At 44.5% G+C, this 16535-nt stretch overlaps 1 protein-coding gene across 1 annotated transcript in view; it reads right to left on the bottom strand.

Annotated features, from left to right (window-relative positions):
* LOC311113127 (DENN domain-containing protein 4C-like) overlaps positions 1-16535 on the bottom strand; it is an 88402-nt gene that overhangs the window by 33486 nt on the left and 38381 nt on the right. The window contains exon 2 of the mRNA XM_084156280.1: positions 15416-15726. Coding sequence (XP_084012406.1) covers positions 15416-15714 — 299 coding nt within the window. The 5' untranslated portion in view covers positions 15715-15726. The remainder of the gene's footprint in view (positions 1-15415; positions 15727-16535) is intronic.

The raw sequence follows: 16535 nt of genomic DNA on the forward strand, positions 1-16535 counted from the left end.
ACCTTCTCACCGCCCCCCCCTACTCACAAGGCAGGCAATACGCTTGACCTCATCTTTACTACATGCTGTTCTTCTACTAATCTCACTGCAACTCCCCTCCATGTCTCCGACCACTACTTTGTATCCTTTTCTCTCTCGCTCTCCTCCAACACTACTCACTCTGCCTCTACTCAGATGGTAATGCGCCGTCGCAACCTTCGCTCTCTCTCTCCCGCTACTCTCTCCTCTTCCATCCTATCATCTCTTCCCTCTGCTCAATCCTTCTCCCTCCAATCTCCTGATTCTGCCTCCTCAACCCTCCTCTCCTCCCTTTCTGCATCCTTTGACTCTCTATGTCCCCTATCCTCCCGGCCGGCTCGGTCCTCCCCTCCTGCTCCGTGGCTTGACGGCTCATTGCGAGCTCACAGAACAGGGCTCCGGGGAGCCGAGCGGAAATGGAGGAAAACTAGACTCCCTGCGGACCTGGCATCTTTTCACTCCCTCCTCTCTACATTTTCTCTACACACTCCCCCCTCTCTGTGGATGACTTCGTAAACCATTTTGAAAAGAAGGTTGACGACATCCGATCCTCGTTTGTTAAGTCAAATGATACTGCTGGTCCTGCTCACACTGCCCTACCCTATGCTTTGACTTCTTTCTCCCCTCTCTCTACAGATGAAATTTTGCGACTTGTGACGGCCGGCCGCCCAACAACCTGCCCGCTTGACCCTATCCCCTCCTCTCTTTTCCAGACCATTTCCGGAGACCTTCTCCCTTACCTCACCTCGCTCATCAACTCATCCTTGACCGCTGGCTATGTCCCTTCGTCTTCAAGAGAGCGAGAGTTGCACCCCTTCTCAAAAAACCTACACTCGATCCCTCCGATGTCAACAACTACAGACCAGTATCCCTTCTTTCTTTTCTCTCAAAAACTATTGAGCGTACCGTCTTTAGCCAACTCTCTTGCTATCTCTCTCAGAATTACCTTCTTGATCCAAGCCAGTCAGGTTTCAAGACTGGTCATTCAACTGAGACTGCTCTTCTCTGTGTCACGGAGGCTCTCCGCACTGCTAAAGCTAACTCTCTCTCCTCTGCTCTTGTCCTTCTAGACCTGTCTGCTGCCTTTGATACTGTGAACCATCAGATCCTCCTCTCCACCCTCTCTGAGTTGGGCATCTCCGGCGCGGTTCACTCCTGGATTGCGTCCTACCTGACAGGTCGCTCCTACCAAGTGGCGTGGCGAGAATCTGTCTCCGCACCACGTGCTCTAACCACTGGTGTCCCCAGGGCTTAGTTCTAGGCCCTCTCCTATTCTCGCTATACACCAAGTCACTTGGCTCTGTTATATCCTCACATGGCCTCTCCTATCATTGCTACGCAGACGACACACAACTAATCTTCTCCTTTCCCCCTTCTGATAACCAGGTGGCGAATCGCATCTCTGGCAGACATATCAGTGTGGATGACGGATCACCACCTCAAGCTGAACCTCAGCAAGACGGAGCTGCTCTTCCTCCCGGGGAAGGACTGCCCGTTCTATGATCTCGCCATCACGGTTGACAACTCCGTTGTGTCCTCCTCCCAGAGTGCAAAGAGCCTTGGCGTGACCCTGGACAACACCCTGTCGTTCTCCGCTAATATCAAGCCGGTGACCCGATCCTGTAGGTTCATGCTCTACAACATTCGGAGAGTACGACCCTGCCTTACACAGGAAGCGGCACAGGTCCTAATCCAGGCACTTGTCATCTCCCGTCCGGATTACTGCAACTCGCTGTTGGCTGGGCTCCCTGCCTGTGCCATTAAACCCCTACAACTCATCCAGAATGCCGCAGCCCGTCTGGTGTTCAACCTTCCCAAGTTCTCTCACGTCACCCCGCTCTTCCGCACACTCCACTGGCTTCCAGTTGAAGCTCGCATCTGCTACAAGACCATGGTGCTTGCCTACGGAGCTGTGAGGGGAACGGCACCTCCGTACCTTCAGGCTCTGATCAGTCCCTACACCCAAACGAGGGCATTGCGTTCATCCACCTCTGGCCTGCTGGCCCCCCTACCTCTGCGGAAGCACAGTTCCCGCTCAGCCCAGTCAAAACTGTTCGCTGCTCTGGCACCCCAATGGTGGAACAAGCTCCCTCACGACGCCAGGACAGCGGAGTCACTCACCACCTTCCGGAGACACTTGAAACCCCACCTCTTTAAGGAATACCTGGGATAGGATAAAGTAAACCTTCTACCCCCCTCTGCTAAATGACGTAAATGTAAATTATATCTTCACTATTATTCTACAATGTAGAAAATATTGAAAATAAAGAAAAACCCTTGAATGAGTAGGTATTCTAAAACTTTTGACTGGTAGTGTGTGTGTGTGTGTGTGTGTGTGTATGCATGTATTTATATATACACACACACACAGTTGAAGTTGTAGGTTTACATACACCTTAGCCAAATACATTTAAACTCAGTTTTTCACATTTCCTGACATTTAATCATAGTAAATATTCCCTGTCTTAGGTCAGTTAGGATCACCACTTTATTTTAAGAATGTGAAATGTCAAAATAATAGTAGAGAGAATTATTTATTTCAGCTTTTATTTCTTTCATCACATTCCCAGTGGGTCAGAAGTTTACATATTTGGTAGCATTGCCTTTAAATTGTTTAACTTGGGTCAAAAGTTTCGGGTAGCCTTCCATAAGCTTCCCACAATAAGTTGAGTGCATTTTGGCCCATTCCTCCTGACAGAGCTGGTGTAACTGAGTCAGGTTTGTAGGCCTCCTTACTCGCACATGCTTTTCAGTTCGGCCCACACATTTTCTATAGGATTGAGGTCAGGGCTTTGTGATGGCCACTCCAATACCTTTACTTTGTTGTCCTTAAGCCATTTTGCCACAACTTTGGAAGTATGCTTGGGGTCATTGTCCATTTGGAAGACCCATTTGCGACCAAGCTTTAACTTCCTGACTGATGTCTTTAGATGTTGCTTCAATACATATACAATTTTCATTCCTCATGAAGCCATCTATTTTGTGAAGTACACCAGTCCCTCCTGCAGCAAAGCACCCCCACAGCATGATGCTGCCACCCCCATGCTTCACGTTGGGATGGTGTTCTTCGGCTTGCAAAAGTCCCCCTTTTTCCTCCAAACATAATGGTCATTATGGCCAAACAGTTATATTTCTGTTTCATCAGACCAGAGGACATTTCTTGAAAAAGTACGATCTTTGTCCCCATGTGCAGTTGCAAACCGTAGTCTGGCTTTTTATGGCGGTTTTGGAGCAGTGGCTTCTTCCTTGCTGAGCGGCCTTTCAGGTTATGTCGATACAGGACTTGTTTTACTGTGGATATAGATACTTTTCTACCTGTTTCCTCCAGCATCTTCACAAGGTCCTTTGCTGTTGTTCTGGGATTGATTTGCACTTTTCGCACCAAAGTACGTTCATCTCTAGGAGACAGAACGCATCTCCTTCCTGAGCGGTATGATGGCTGCGTGGTCCTATGGTGGTAATACTTGCATACTATGGTTTGTACAGATGAACGTGGTACCTTCAGGCATTTGGAAATTGCTCCCAAGGATGAACCAGACTTTTGGAGGTCTACAATTTTTTTCTGAGGTCTTCGCTGATTTCTTTTGATTTTCCCATGATGTCAAGCAAAGAGGCACTGAGTTTGACGGTAGGCCTTGAAATGCATCCACAGGTACACCTCCAATTGACTCAAATTATGTCAATTAGCCAATCAGAAGCTTCTAAAGCCATGACATAATTTACTGGAATTTTCCAAGCTTTTTAAAGGCACAGTCAACTTAGTGTATGTAAACTTCTGACCCACTGGAATTGTGATACAGTGAATTATAAGTGAAATAATCTGTCTGTAAACAATTGTTGGAAAAAGTACTTGTGTCATGCACAAAGTAGATGTCCTAACCGACTTGCCAAAACTATAGTTTGTTAACAAGAAATGTGTGGAGTGGTTGAAAAACGAGTTTTAATGACTCCAACCTAAGTGTATGTAAACTTCTGACTTCAACTGTACATATAAAATGGGTAAAACAGTATGTAAACATTATTAAAGTGACCAGTGTTCCATTATTAAAGTGACCAGTGTTCCATGTCTATGTACATAGGCAACAGCCTCTAAGGTGCAGGGATGAGTTACCGAGTAGTAGCCGGCTAGTGACAGTGACTTAATTCAGGGCAGGGTACTGGGTGGAGGCTGGCTAGTGATGGCTTTTTAACAGTCTGATGGCCTTGAGATAGAAGCTGTTTTTCAGTCTCTCTGTCCCAGTTTTGATGCACCTGTACTGACCTCGCCTTCTGGATGATAGCTGGGTGAACAGGCCGTGACTCAGGTGGCTGAGGTCCTTGATGATCTTCGTGGCCTTCCTGTGACACCGGGTGCTGTACCTGGTATGTTATCGTGTGTGTGTATGCATGTGTCTGCACCTATGTTCGTGTTGCTTCACAGTCCCCGCTGTTCCATAAATATTTTTTATCTGTTTTTTTTTTTACTCTAATTTTACTACTTGCATCTGTTACATGATGTGGAATAGAGTTCCATGTAGTCATGGCTCTATGTAGTACTGTGCGCCTCCCGTAGTCTGTTCTGGACTTGGGGACTGTGAAGAGACCTATGGTGGCATGTCTTGTGGGGTATGCATGGGTGACCGAGCTGTGCGCCAGTAGCTCAAACAGACAGCTCGGTGCACCCAACATGTCAACACCTCTAATAAACACAAGTAGTGATGAAGTCAATCTCTCCTCCACTTTGAGCCAGGAGAGATCGACATGTAGATTATTAATATTAGCTCTCTGTGTACATCCAAGGGCCAGCCGTGCTGCCCTGTACTGAGCCAATTGCAATTTTCCTTTTTTGTGGCACCTGACCACACGACTGAACAGTAGTCCAAGTGTGACAAAACTAGGGCCTGTAGGACCTGCCTTGTTGATAGTGCTGTTAGGAAGGTAGGGAAGCGCTTTATTATGGACATACTTCTCCCCATTTTAGCTACTGTTGTATCAATGTGTTTTGACCATGACAGTTTACAATCCAGGGTTACTCCAAGCAGTTTAGTCACCTCCACTTGCTCAATTTCCACATTATTTATTACAAGATTTAGTTGAGATTTAGTGAATGATTTGTCCCAAATACAATGCTTTTAGTTTGAGAAATATTTAGGACTAACTTATTCCTTGCCACCCACTCTGAAACTAACTAACTTTGTTAAGTGTTGCAGTCATTTCAGTCGCTGACATGTATAGTGTTGAGTCATCCACATACATACACACTCTGGCTTTACTCAAAGCCAGTGACATGTCATTAGTAAAGATTGAAAAAAGTAATGGGCCTAGACAGCTGCCCTGGGGAATTCCTGATTCTCCCTGGTTTATGTTGGAGATACTTCCATTAAAGAACACCCTCTGTGTTCTGTTAGACAGGTAACTCTGTATCCACAATATAGCAGGTGGACTAAATCCATAACACATATGTTTTTCCAGCAGCAGACTATGATCGATAATGACAAAAGCCGCACTGAAGTCTAACAAAACAGCCCCCACAATCTTTTTATCATCAATTTCTCTCAGCCAATCATTAGTCATTTGTGTAACTGCTGTGCTTGTTGAATGTCCTTCTCTATAAGCATGCTGAAAGTTTGTTGTCAATTTGTTTACTGTAAAATAGCATTGTATCTGGTCAAACACCATTTTTCCAATAGTTTACTAAGGGTTGGTAACAGGCTAATTGGTCGGCTATTTGAGCCAGTAAAGGGGGCTTTACTATTTTTAGGTAGCGGAATGACTTTTGCTTCCCTCCAAGCCTGGGGGCACACACATTCTAGTAGGCTTAAAATTGAAAATATGGCAAATAGGAGTGGCAATATCGTCCTCTATTATCCTCAGTAATTTTCCATCCAAGTTGTCAGACACCGGTGGCTTGTCATTGTTGATAGGCAACAATACTTTTTTCACCTCTTCCACACTCACTTTACAGAATTCTAAATTACAATGCTTTTCTTTCATAATTTGGTCAGATATCCTTGGATGTGTAGTGTCAGCAATTGTTGCTGGCATGTCATGCCTAAGTCTGCTAATCTTGCCAATGAAAAAATCATTAAAGTAGTTGGCAATATCAGTTGGTTTTGTGATGAATGAGCCATCTGATTCAATGAATGATGGAGCCGAGTTAACTTTTTCTCCCAAATTTTGTTTAAGGTACTCCAAAGCTTTCTATATGTCATTTATCTTTGTTTGATAGTGTAGTTTCTTCTTCTTTTTATTCAGTTTAGTCACGATTTCTCAATTTGCAATACGTTTGCCATTCGGTTGTGCAGTCTTTCATAAACTGGTAAGAATGAAAGTGACATAAAAAGACACAATACCGCCATGGCCAAAAGAAAAGAGAAACAAAGCCTGGGTATGCCAAGTGCCTCTGTAACTATAGGACACCACTGGAGTGACATTTCTAAATCTTGTCCTACATATCCCACAGTATGTAACTACTAACACAGCTGCCCGGTTTCAACTCCCATCTAAATACTTTAGCCTACTATGTATAGGAGTGCAACAATGGGCGATCAAATCACCATGACATTGTATCACAATGGAGCGTCTGGGCTCAAGCGGAGATAACCTTGGGTCCAGTTTCATAAATGTACCCACCCGCTAACAAAAAGACTCCCATCCATTGTTGCCTGGCCTTAGGCAAGTACCATACTAGAGGGATTCCACATACAGTGCATTTAGAGTGACCCAGAGAGCAGGAATGTAATTAATTCATGGCTACCAACTATCCCATGGCCTTCGATGACAAGTTTGTCCTGAGGCCATATAGGACCACAGGTGAACTGCCCTATGCAGCATTTTTAATTGGAGTTGATGTTGGATATGCGTTTGCACTGCTTAGCAAACTGCAGAGAAAGAAGTGGAGAATATGTCCAGATAGCCAGAGAGGGAGGTAGAGAGAAGGAGAGAGAGAGGTAAAGAGAGAGTGAGAGAGAGCGAGGTAGAGAGCAGGGTAGAGAGACAGAAAGAGAGAGAGTGAGACAGACTCATGTCTTCGCTCATGTGGCTAGCCTTTGACTTGCATTCAATAGGCAGGAGTGTCAACAACGTGTGAGGAAGCTGAGATTGGCAGATAGCAGAGTGGTGCAAAGTGCTGGCAGCAGAATGACTCCTGCCTACACATAATCAGAGCCACACAAATCAGAATGCTCACTCTCTCTCTCTCTCTCTATGCAGACAGTCTGAACTATTAGGCCTACACTACCACAGTACACTTACGCAGGTTTAACTGAGCTTTCTCTAGCGTTTAGCCCCAATAGATACTGTAAATTCTCCTTCAGAAATCAAATACATTTGGTAAATAAACTGGTATTTTTAAGTTTTAGGTTTATTCAACCTCGCAACACCAAAATGTTTCCATGGTGCAACGTTTTGCAAGTTCAGTGTAGTCATATTTCAAGTCAAGTCAATGTGGGTAATTTCTACGCACCTCCCACTCTGGCAACAGAATGTCACATGCCTTCTAGAAACAAAAACATGCAGCGAAGGCAAAACTCAAAGGAAGAGAGTGAATATTTTCTGATGGTAGGGGAATATCTGTGGTTTCTTCTCAAGGAAGAGTGTTGAGAAACTCGTTCAGCCTCCTCCACAGCCTCTGAAGTGAACCAACCAGGGTTCTGAAGTGAACCGAGCTCAACATGGCAGGCTAGAGACTAGGTAGCCTGGTCCCAGATCTGTTTGTGCTCTTGTCAACTCCATTGAGGTCATTGTCAAGCCAAACATGATTGGCAAGACAATAAGTTACAAGGAGTTGGCACGGTAGTCCAGGTCGGGCTACCACCCGATTCGCTGTGATATCAAGTACACTCTCACAGGTAGAAGGATGTATGATGGGGTAAGTGAATGTGTCATCTCTTTATCCATATGTTGAAAACACACACAGTTTAGCGCAAGGTACAGTTGTCCCCGCTTGCCCTCCTAGGGCATGTTTATCAGAAATATAGCCATGACAAGTAATCATGGTTTTCTATTTCTGGAGACGAACTTTGGTAGTTGTACAGTATTAAAAAGGAAGGGTCAGTTTGTAGCCAGAACTGCCTGTTTCTGAAGACAAGGCTGGTTTTCCATCCAGGCTTCCCCTTTACAGAGTCAGTCCTTCCTCTATTCCTGGTCGGCCTCTTCACTGGGCGATCTGAGTCAGACATCTTTAGCACATGACTCATTTCAACCTTATAGACAGTAGAGAGCAAACTGGAGAATGGCACATTCTAGCAAGGAGCTATCATGCATTGATGCATCTAAAGTATTACACAACAAGAGCAGGTTGACCGAAGGGCGAGGCAATGTATTGTGTATTAAGTATTATCGAAATGCACGTCTTCAGATTTTAGCATTCCTTGGTTTTTAAAACTACCTCATAGCATCCACCCACACAGGCCAGCAACATACCACCCTGCATCCCACTGCTGGCTTGCCTCTGGCAAATCCCCGCCTTATCTTAGCTCATTGGTCACCATAGCAACACCCACCCGTAGTATGCGCTCCAGCAGGTATATCTCACTGGTCATCCCCAAAGCCAACACCTCCTTTGGCCGCCATTCCTTCCAGTTCTCTGCTGCCAATGACTGGAACAAATTGCAAAAATCTCTGAAGCTGGAGACACTTATCTCACTCACTAACTTTAAGCATCAGTTGTCAGAGCACCTTACCGATCACTGCACCTGTACACAGCCCATCTGAAATTAGCCCGCCCAACTACCTCATCCCTATATTGTTATTTATTTTGCTCATTTGCACCCCAGTATCTCCATTTGCACATCATCTCTTGCACATCTATCATTCCAGTGTTAATACTAATTGTAACTATTTTGCACTATAGCCTATTTATTGCCTTACCTCCATAACTTGCTACATTTGCACACACTGTGTATATATATTTTCTGTTGTATTTTTGACTTTATGTTTTGTTTTACCCCATATGTAACTCTGTGTTGTTGTTTTTATCGCACTGCTTTGCTTTATCTTGGCCAGGTCGCAGTTGTAAATGAGAACTTGTTCTCAACTGGCTTACCTGGTTAAATAAAGGTGGGAAAAAAAAAGCAGGGTTGGTCCTGGTTGTTCCCTGGATGAGAGACCAGATGCTGCTGGAAGAGGTGTTGGATGGACAGTGGGAGGCACGCTTTCCTCTGGTCTAAAAAAATATGTATATCCCAATGCCCCAGGTCAGTGATTGGGGACATTGCCATGTGTAGGGTGCCGTCTTTTGGATGGGACGTTAAACGGGTGTTCTGACTCTCTGTGGTCACTAAAGATCCCATGGAACTTATCGTAAGAGTAGGGGTGTTACCCCCGGTGTCCCAGCTAAATTCCCAATCTGGCCCTCATACCATCATGGCCACCAAATCATCCCCAGCTTCCAATTGGCTCATTCATCCCCCCTTATTCTCCCCTGCAACGATTCCCCAGGTCATTGCTGTAAATGTGAATGTGTTCTCAGTCAACTTACCTGGTAAAGTAATATTATTTTATTAAAAACGGGAATCTAGATGTAATCAGGAATGCAATCAGTCTACCACTACAACCTAGACTCTGGTTGACAGCAATTACTGCAGGAGTTCCAAAGCAATGTTACTAGCAGTCAAATCCTTGCTTCCGCCGACCTTATATCCTTCAAGGATTTGACAGAGTCTCTTATATGCAGCATGCCTTGGGCACAGCCAAGAGCCTTGCCCTCCTTGTACCAAGTAATTGCAATCCTGGGAAGGTCACTAGAGCTGAGGAGGGGACACTTTGTGACATGAGTAGGAACACAGACAGGTCCCAGGCCCTCATGCTTTGTATCTGGCAGCCGGTGCACCGTTCATTCTGAATGGGAGGCGAAATAATCCAAAAGAGGCCGCATGGGAAGGACAAGCGCCAGTGAACTCTTAATTAACACACAAGAACAAGTCAGAGTTGGAACAGTGACAGTCAATGGTGAAACACTGAACACAGCGGCTGGGGGGCAAGGAAATGGGGTCTTGCAACTGCTGAGCAGAAGGACAATGAATAATTTACGGGTGCCATTTTTTATTATTTTGCCCATTCTTATGGTGAAACTTTCTGACAGAGATGAATAGCATGTGGAATAGCCATCAGCAGATGGCTGAGATGGATGGGAGAGCGGCACTGAGGTAAAAATATTTTATGACCTGATCCCCAACTCTACCTCCCCCTTTTCTGACAAGAAGTGGATCCTTCTAAAACCTTTACAGAGTCAGCCAGTGAAAGAATCCCATGGTGCAACAGCCAAGGAGGCCTGCAGTTCATAACACTTGTATCCAGACTGCAAACACCCAATCAGTCCCTTCTTAAACTGGGGCCGGCTCCATGAGGGGGCAAAAGGGTGCTTAGCCCCCTCAGTTGAAACTTGTGCCCCCTCAGTTTTAGTTAATGTCCCTATATAAAAATAGCAAAAAAAGTTCAATTGATTGAGTGACAGAAATAAATCTGTATCTCCGCTGCGCTGTGTCAGCATAATGGACAGAGCGTGCCATGGTGTGTGTAGGGGGGCTATGGAAAGCTACTAGGGCGGTTAGGTATGACTCCTTTGGGTTTCCATAAAAAGCGAGGGGGGGGTTCATTTTCATGAAACTAAAGTCTTCTCATCTGTGGTCGGCTAAGTGAATAATGTGACACGCCTCCGCCTATAATATTTGACTTTGATTTATAAGGGCGGGGTCAAGTTTACTGTTGAAGCTACTTCACTCAACTCTGCCTCATGCCCCACCACTACAGAGTATATACCGGGATACGGTATATACGGTATACCGCCAACCCTACTACCTACCCTTCCACAAGCACCGCCAGGACAATGGCTCCACAGCCCCCTCCACCTCCGACCGTTCCTGACGATCTTGGAACAGAGAAGCCAGCCCAGGTTAGCTTAGAATCCTACCCAAGCCGCAGGTTTTCTGTCCAAAAACGTTAATTTAATAGCATCTGGTTCATAGGAAAAGAGTGGCTGGAATACTCAGTTACTGCAGATTCAGCATTTTGCTTGCCATGTCGAAAGTTCTGTGTTGGGTCCAATGCTAACGCAGACAAGGACTTCACCCAAGCTGGGTAATCTAACAGGAAGCATGCTACTGACAGAACCAAAGGATTTGCTAGGCACGCATCAAGAAAAGAGCATTTGAAATGCACTGCACTGTGGGAAAAAAACTAGTTTGAAGTGCTATGGGAACATCAGTGTCAACACTTGTTAATGATGCGCAGCTGGGAAGAAATTGAATGTATTTGTCAGCGATTGTGGACATTAAGTTCCTTGTTTCAAACTAGCAACCACTGAGGGGACACGACACGATAGAGTCAAGAGGGGAGGGGGGCAGTGGACTTTTTCTGTCTATGATGGAATATACTCTCTGAAAAGACAAGGAACTTGCCACAATGCCACATACACATCACACAATATTCAAAATGATGAATGTTTTAGAATATTAATCTGTACAGGCTTCCTTTTCACACTGTCATTTAGGTTAGTATTGTGGAGTATCTACAATGTTGTTTATCCATCCTTAGTTTTCTCCTATCACAGCCATTAATTAAACTCTGTAACTGTTTTAAAGTTAACATTGGCCTCATGGTGAAATCCCTGAGCGGTTTCCTTCCTCTACGGCAACCGAGTTAGGAAGGACGCCTGTATCTTTGTAGTGACTGGGTGTATTAATACACCATCCAAAGTGTAATTAATAACTCCACCATGCTTAAAGGGATATTCAATCTTAGGTGCCTTTCTTTGTGAGGCATTGGAAAACCTCCCTGGTATTTGTGGTTGAATCTGTGTTTGAAATTCACTGCTGAACTGAGGGACCTTACAGATAATTATATGTGTGGGGTACAAATATGAAGTAGTAATTCAAAATTAATGTTAAACACTATTATTGCACAAAGTAAGATATATGGACTCACTATGTGACTTGCTAAGCAATTTTTACTCCTGAACTTATTTAGCCTTGCCATAACAAAGGGGTTGAATACTTATTGACTCAAGACATTTCACCTTTTCATTTTTTATTAATGTGTAAAAATGTCAAAAAACATAATTCCACTTTGACATGATGGGGTATTGTGTGTAGGCCAGAAACAAAAAAATCTATTTAATCCATTTTAAATTCAGGCTGTAACAACAAAATGTGGAAAACGTCAAGGGGTGTGAATACTTTATGAAGGCACTGTAGATTCTTTCATGCCTTTATTGATCTGATATTTTGTTTACTAGTCCTACTTGGTACTGCTGTTTTGTTCTGTTCGCATTCATTCGTTTGCATTCACAATTGTATCGGTATTCTAAGCCAAACTGTTATTCAGTATTTCTGTTTGTATGCATGAATAACTAGGCTATTACTTTAGTTTGCATTATTTTGGTAAGACAGCTGTGTGTATGGCTGCATTCACATAGGGTCATTCAGGGGCGCAACTTTGGTTTTAGAAGTGGGGGGGACAATTATTTTGTTTATTTTTTATCCTTTTTTTCCCAGTCGGATAAACACTCCAAACAGCCTACCCGACCGCTTGGAGGCGTCCGCATGGTCCTAAAGCACACTGTTGCCTCATTTTGTATCACATTCCAATTATAAAACTGGGGAGGACAAAAATGCAATTTCAGAATGTGGGGGGGGGACATGTCCCCGTCCCCCGTGAAAGTTGCGCCCCTGGGGTCATTCATCTATTACAAACAGTCTATCTAGCTTCTAGCCTATATTAATTACCAAAACGGCCTTGCTTTAATATGTAGGGCGCTGTCCATTGTTTGTGCTGATACAGCGCAGTGGATTTCATGCCAACCGGTCACTTCAAAAGCACTCAATCAATGGTCTCGGAGTCTCTGTATTTGAACTTTATATTGTGGTATAGCATGATATTAGCAGAATTCAATATAATTCCAATGCAAGAACCCCCCAAAATTGTGCCCAGGGCCTAGAATGAACAACTGCCAAATGTGGGTAGATTTTGCCATTGGAGGGTAAGATGTCTATTTCACTAGCCACGTAGGTGGGTGGTCAGGGCTCCAGTGCGAGCATTTCACTTGCATTTGTGAATAAAAAGTCAAGTATGATCACATTTATAGTAAAATAAATGCTGCAGTAGCTGTTTTCAAAGTATTTCTGTCGTTTTGTTTCATAGCTGGTAAAATAATCGCACAAAGTCAAAGAACTGTGAATCCTATATAGCCTATCCCACATCGCGATGCAACACTGCCTGGCTGGGGGCTGTCCGCACATGAAGAGCCGAGTGAAAGATTCAGTTTTAGAAGTACTGCGCACAGGCATAAAAGTTGGTCTAATTTTCATGAAACTAAAGTCTACCGAAGTGAGACTTAGTCCTTGTGTTTCTAGGTTATTTACATTGTTTTGTTCACAAGCTAGGATCTTTTTGAATGTTTGAGTTTCAACTGCTAGGGAAGAGAAGACAACTCTTCTACTAGTCAGACGCAATCTCCCAGGCACAAACATGAGTCTTGTTACCACGGTAACATCCCATCCTTAAAGGGGCAGGTGAAATTCGTCTCATCTGTGATACTTTGGTTAAAAGACTCAGGTCACAAAAAATGAAATAAAACAATATACCACATTACTTCTTACTAGTAATACATTTGCTTCAGAAACATTACAAAGCATGCTCATCTGTTTAGTGTTTTGTTGGTGTAATCTGAGGTAAAAAATATTTTGGCTGGTAAAGAATCTGAGTGGCTAGGGCCTCCCGAGTGGCGTGGTGGTCTAAGGCACTTCATCGCAGTGTTGCGGCGTCACTACAGCCTGGGGTTAGATCCCAGGCTGTGTCACTGGGAGTCCCATAGGGCGGCGCACAATTGACCCAGCGTTTAGGGGAGGGTTTGGCCAGGGGGGCTTTACTCGGCTCATCGTGCTCTAGCGACTCCTTGTGGCGGGCCGGGCGCCTGCAGGCGGACTTCGGTCGTCAGTTGAACAGCGTTTCCTCCGACACATTGGTGCAGCTGGCTTCCGATTTAAGCGAGTGGGTGTTAAGATCGGTTAGGCGGGTCATGTTTCGGAGGACGCATGACTCGACCTTCGCCTCTCCCGAGCCCGTTGGGGAGTTGCAGCGATGAGACAAGTTCATAATAACAAAATTGGGGCAAAAAAATGTTTTTACCAAAATGTCTGAGTGAAGTTAATTTTATGTCGTGATTGTGCCCCCTCACCGATTTCAACTGCCCTCTTAGTCACTTTATCCTGGTGCCGGGTCTGTCTTAAACTAACTAAGGCTATGGCTTCTCTCAATGACTGGTGGATATTTTGACCCTGTGGGTATTAGCTTCATAACCATTAAAACTGGTTATAATGGTAATGTGGTTTGAATGACGTCATTTAAACAAGCTTTGCCTTCTGGGGAGTAGAACTATATTATGATAAAGGGGCTGGATTGTATCTCTACATTGGATTGTGTTAGCAGTCAAAGCCTAAACGAAGCCTTGGGGCAAGAGCTTTAAGCTTCCTACCTCTATTATTCTCATCCTTTAATCTCACAAACCGGCAAGGAGCTCAACAACAAACTGAATTCTAAGTCTCCGCATCCCAAACCATGTCTGTTTCCGATAATTATGCTACGTTGGAACTACCTAAATCCAAGATGGATTTCTCTCTCTCCACTCCAAGAAGGGTAAGTGCTTTACTAGCCTATAACTAGCCAGAGTATGATTATGTCATTTCTTTGGGGAAACACTTGATATTTGATCTGCTGTTTACACTCTAGTCAGTGAGGGTTGAAGAGAAACTTGTGCGTTCCAAAGTAGAACAGAGGATTTCAAAAAATCAGTCGAGCCAAGTAACTGGAAACTCCAGTTTGTTGTTTTGGTTAAGAAGAGCGGAGATATGTGGCTAGAAAATCTAACAATCTATTAAACAAAGAACAGCGTTTAATGACAGGCGCCAACAAAACCCCCGGATCAAAGCTAAACACTAATTTGAGGATAGTGGTTGGCATCACTCTTTCAAAACGCAACACTACTGGATGCTGTTATTTCCCAGATAGAAAGGGAGTAAAGTGCTTTAAAATGAAATGTGATTTACTTCAAATGGGGGGGATGCATTCAATTCATCTAGCAAACAACCCAAAAGCACTCAAAATAATAAGCAAGCACTAGGCCTACATTGCAGAGGGTTATTCCACAATAGCTCAATAATAGACGAGAAGCAATTTTCAATGTTCATTACCATTTTCTCTCCTATCAGTGTCGTTTTCAAAGAAAGGGATTAAGGTAGATGTACTTGTAGCTCCATTAGAGATGACTATTCTGGTAATTGGTCTCATTGGGACGAGTAGGGTGTTAAGAGGCTATGGTGCACCCGTTTTAGAGTTCACCCTAATTATACCATTGTGTAACACACTTTAGTTAATTTGGGTTCACAGTAGAGCGCACACACAGATGGACAGACAGACTCACCCAATATCGATGAGCGGGGGCTTGTCGCGGCCCCTCTTGTAGCAGAGGAACAGCTCGTGGCTCTTAAGGCTGCCGTGGTTGAGGTTGGCCTGCTGCCCACTGTAGGTGCTGTCGATGCAGGTGAAGCCCTCCGGCACAGTCTCGCCCGCCGACTTGTTGATGATGGCCAGGTCAGTAATGGGCGCCTTGGGCCCGCTGGACTTTGTCTCCGACAGGTCCTGCTCCAGGGGCGTGGACTTGTCTGTCAACCCGGCCACCACAAAGTAGTCGGTCACACGGTGACCCTTGTCCTCGATCATGGCTGGGTGTGCCTGGGGAGAGAAGAGAGAAGAGGTGGGTGGGACAAGGTCAAATGTGAGGATAGAGGTCAGAGAATGGGAAATTGTTTTGTTTGTTATCAAAGTAGGGATATATCTATGGAATTTGGGCCTTATCCAGGCCTCCTGTAACACAATGTAGCCTAGGTCTTAGTTTATAGATAGTACAGAGCAAGTCACACGGGAACGACCTGCTCCATATATATCACACTTGCACCATGGGACAGTCCATTACATTCTAACAGTGTATGTGGAATCCCTAATGATTAAATACGTATACATGTCTAAACAGCATCCCACCATAAAGTACTTAACGTACCTAAGGAACGACAGGGGTCTTGTGAAACGACGCGACTTGTTCACAAACACTCCTGTCACTGTATATCACTTCCCAGTCCCATCCTAAGGGACATGGAGAGAGTTAGGAGCTTCGGTGACTAGGGAGAAGCAGAGGAGAGCGGCAGAGCCAGGCGGAATGCACCAAAACACCTCTGTAAGCATAAATCAAGATGACGAGTCTTACAAAACGTTCTCTGGAAAACTAGAGAATTGGAGTCCTGTTATTCTATTAACTTGGGATATAAAAACGCTTCCTTCCCGAGATTCAAGACGACCATATGCTAAAGCTCGGCGAGGAGTCATCAAATGCTTAGTTTTCCTGCTTTAGAAGAAGTAGAAGGATTCATCAATTACCCATAACGAGCACTATGGCATAGAGGTAGTAATTAGATGCAATTAGTCTAACAGCTAATGGAGCACGAAACCCTCTGCTCTCAGTTAGAGGGGTTGGCAACTATCACAGC

The sequence above is a fragment of the Coregonus lavaretus genome, assembly GCF_964263955.1.
Source record: "Coregonus lavaretus genome assembly, chromosome: 39".
Classification (NCBI taxonomy): Eukaryota; Metazoa; Chordata; class Actinopteri; order Salmoniformes; family Salmonidae; genus Coregonus; species Coregonus lavaretus.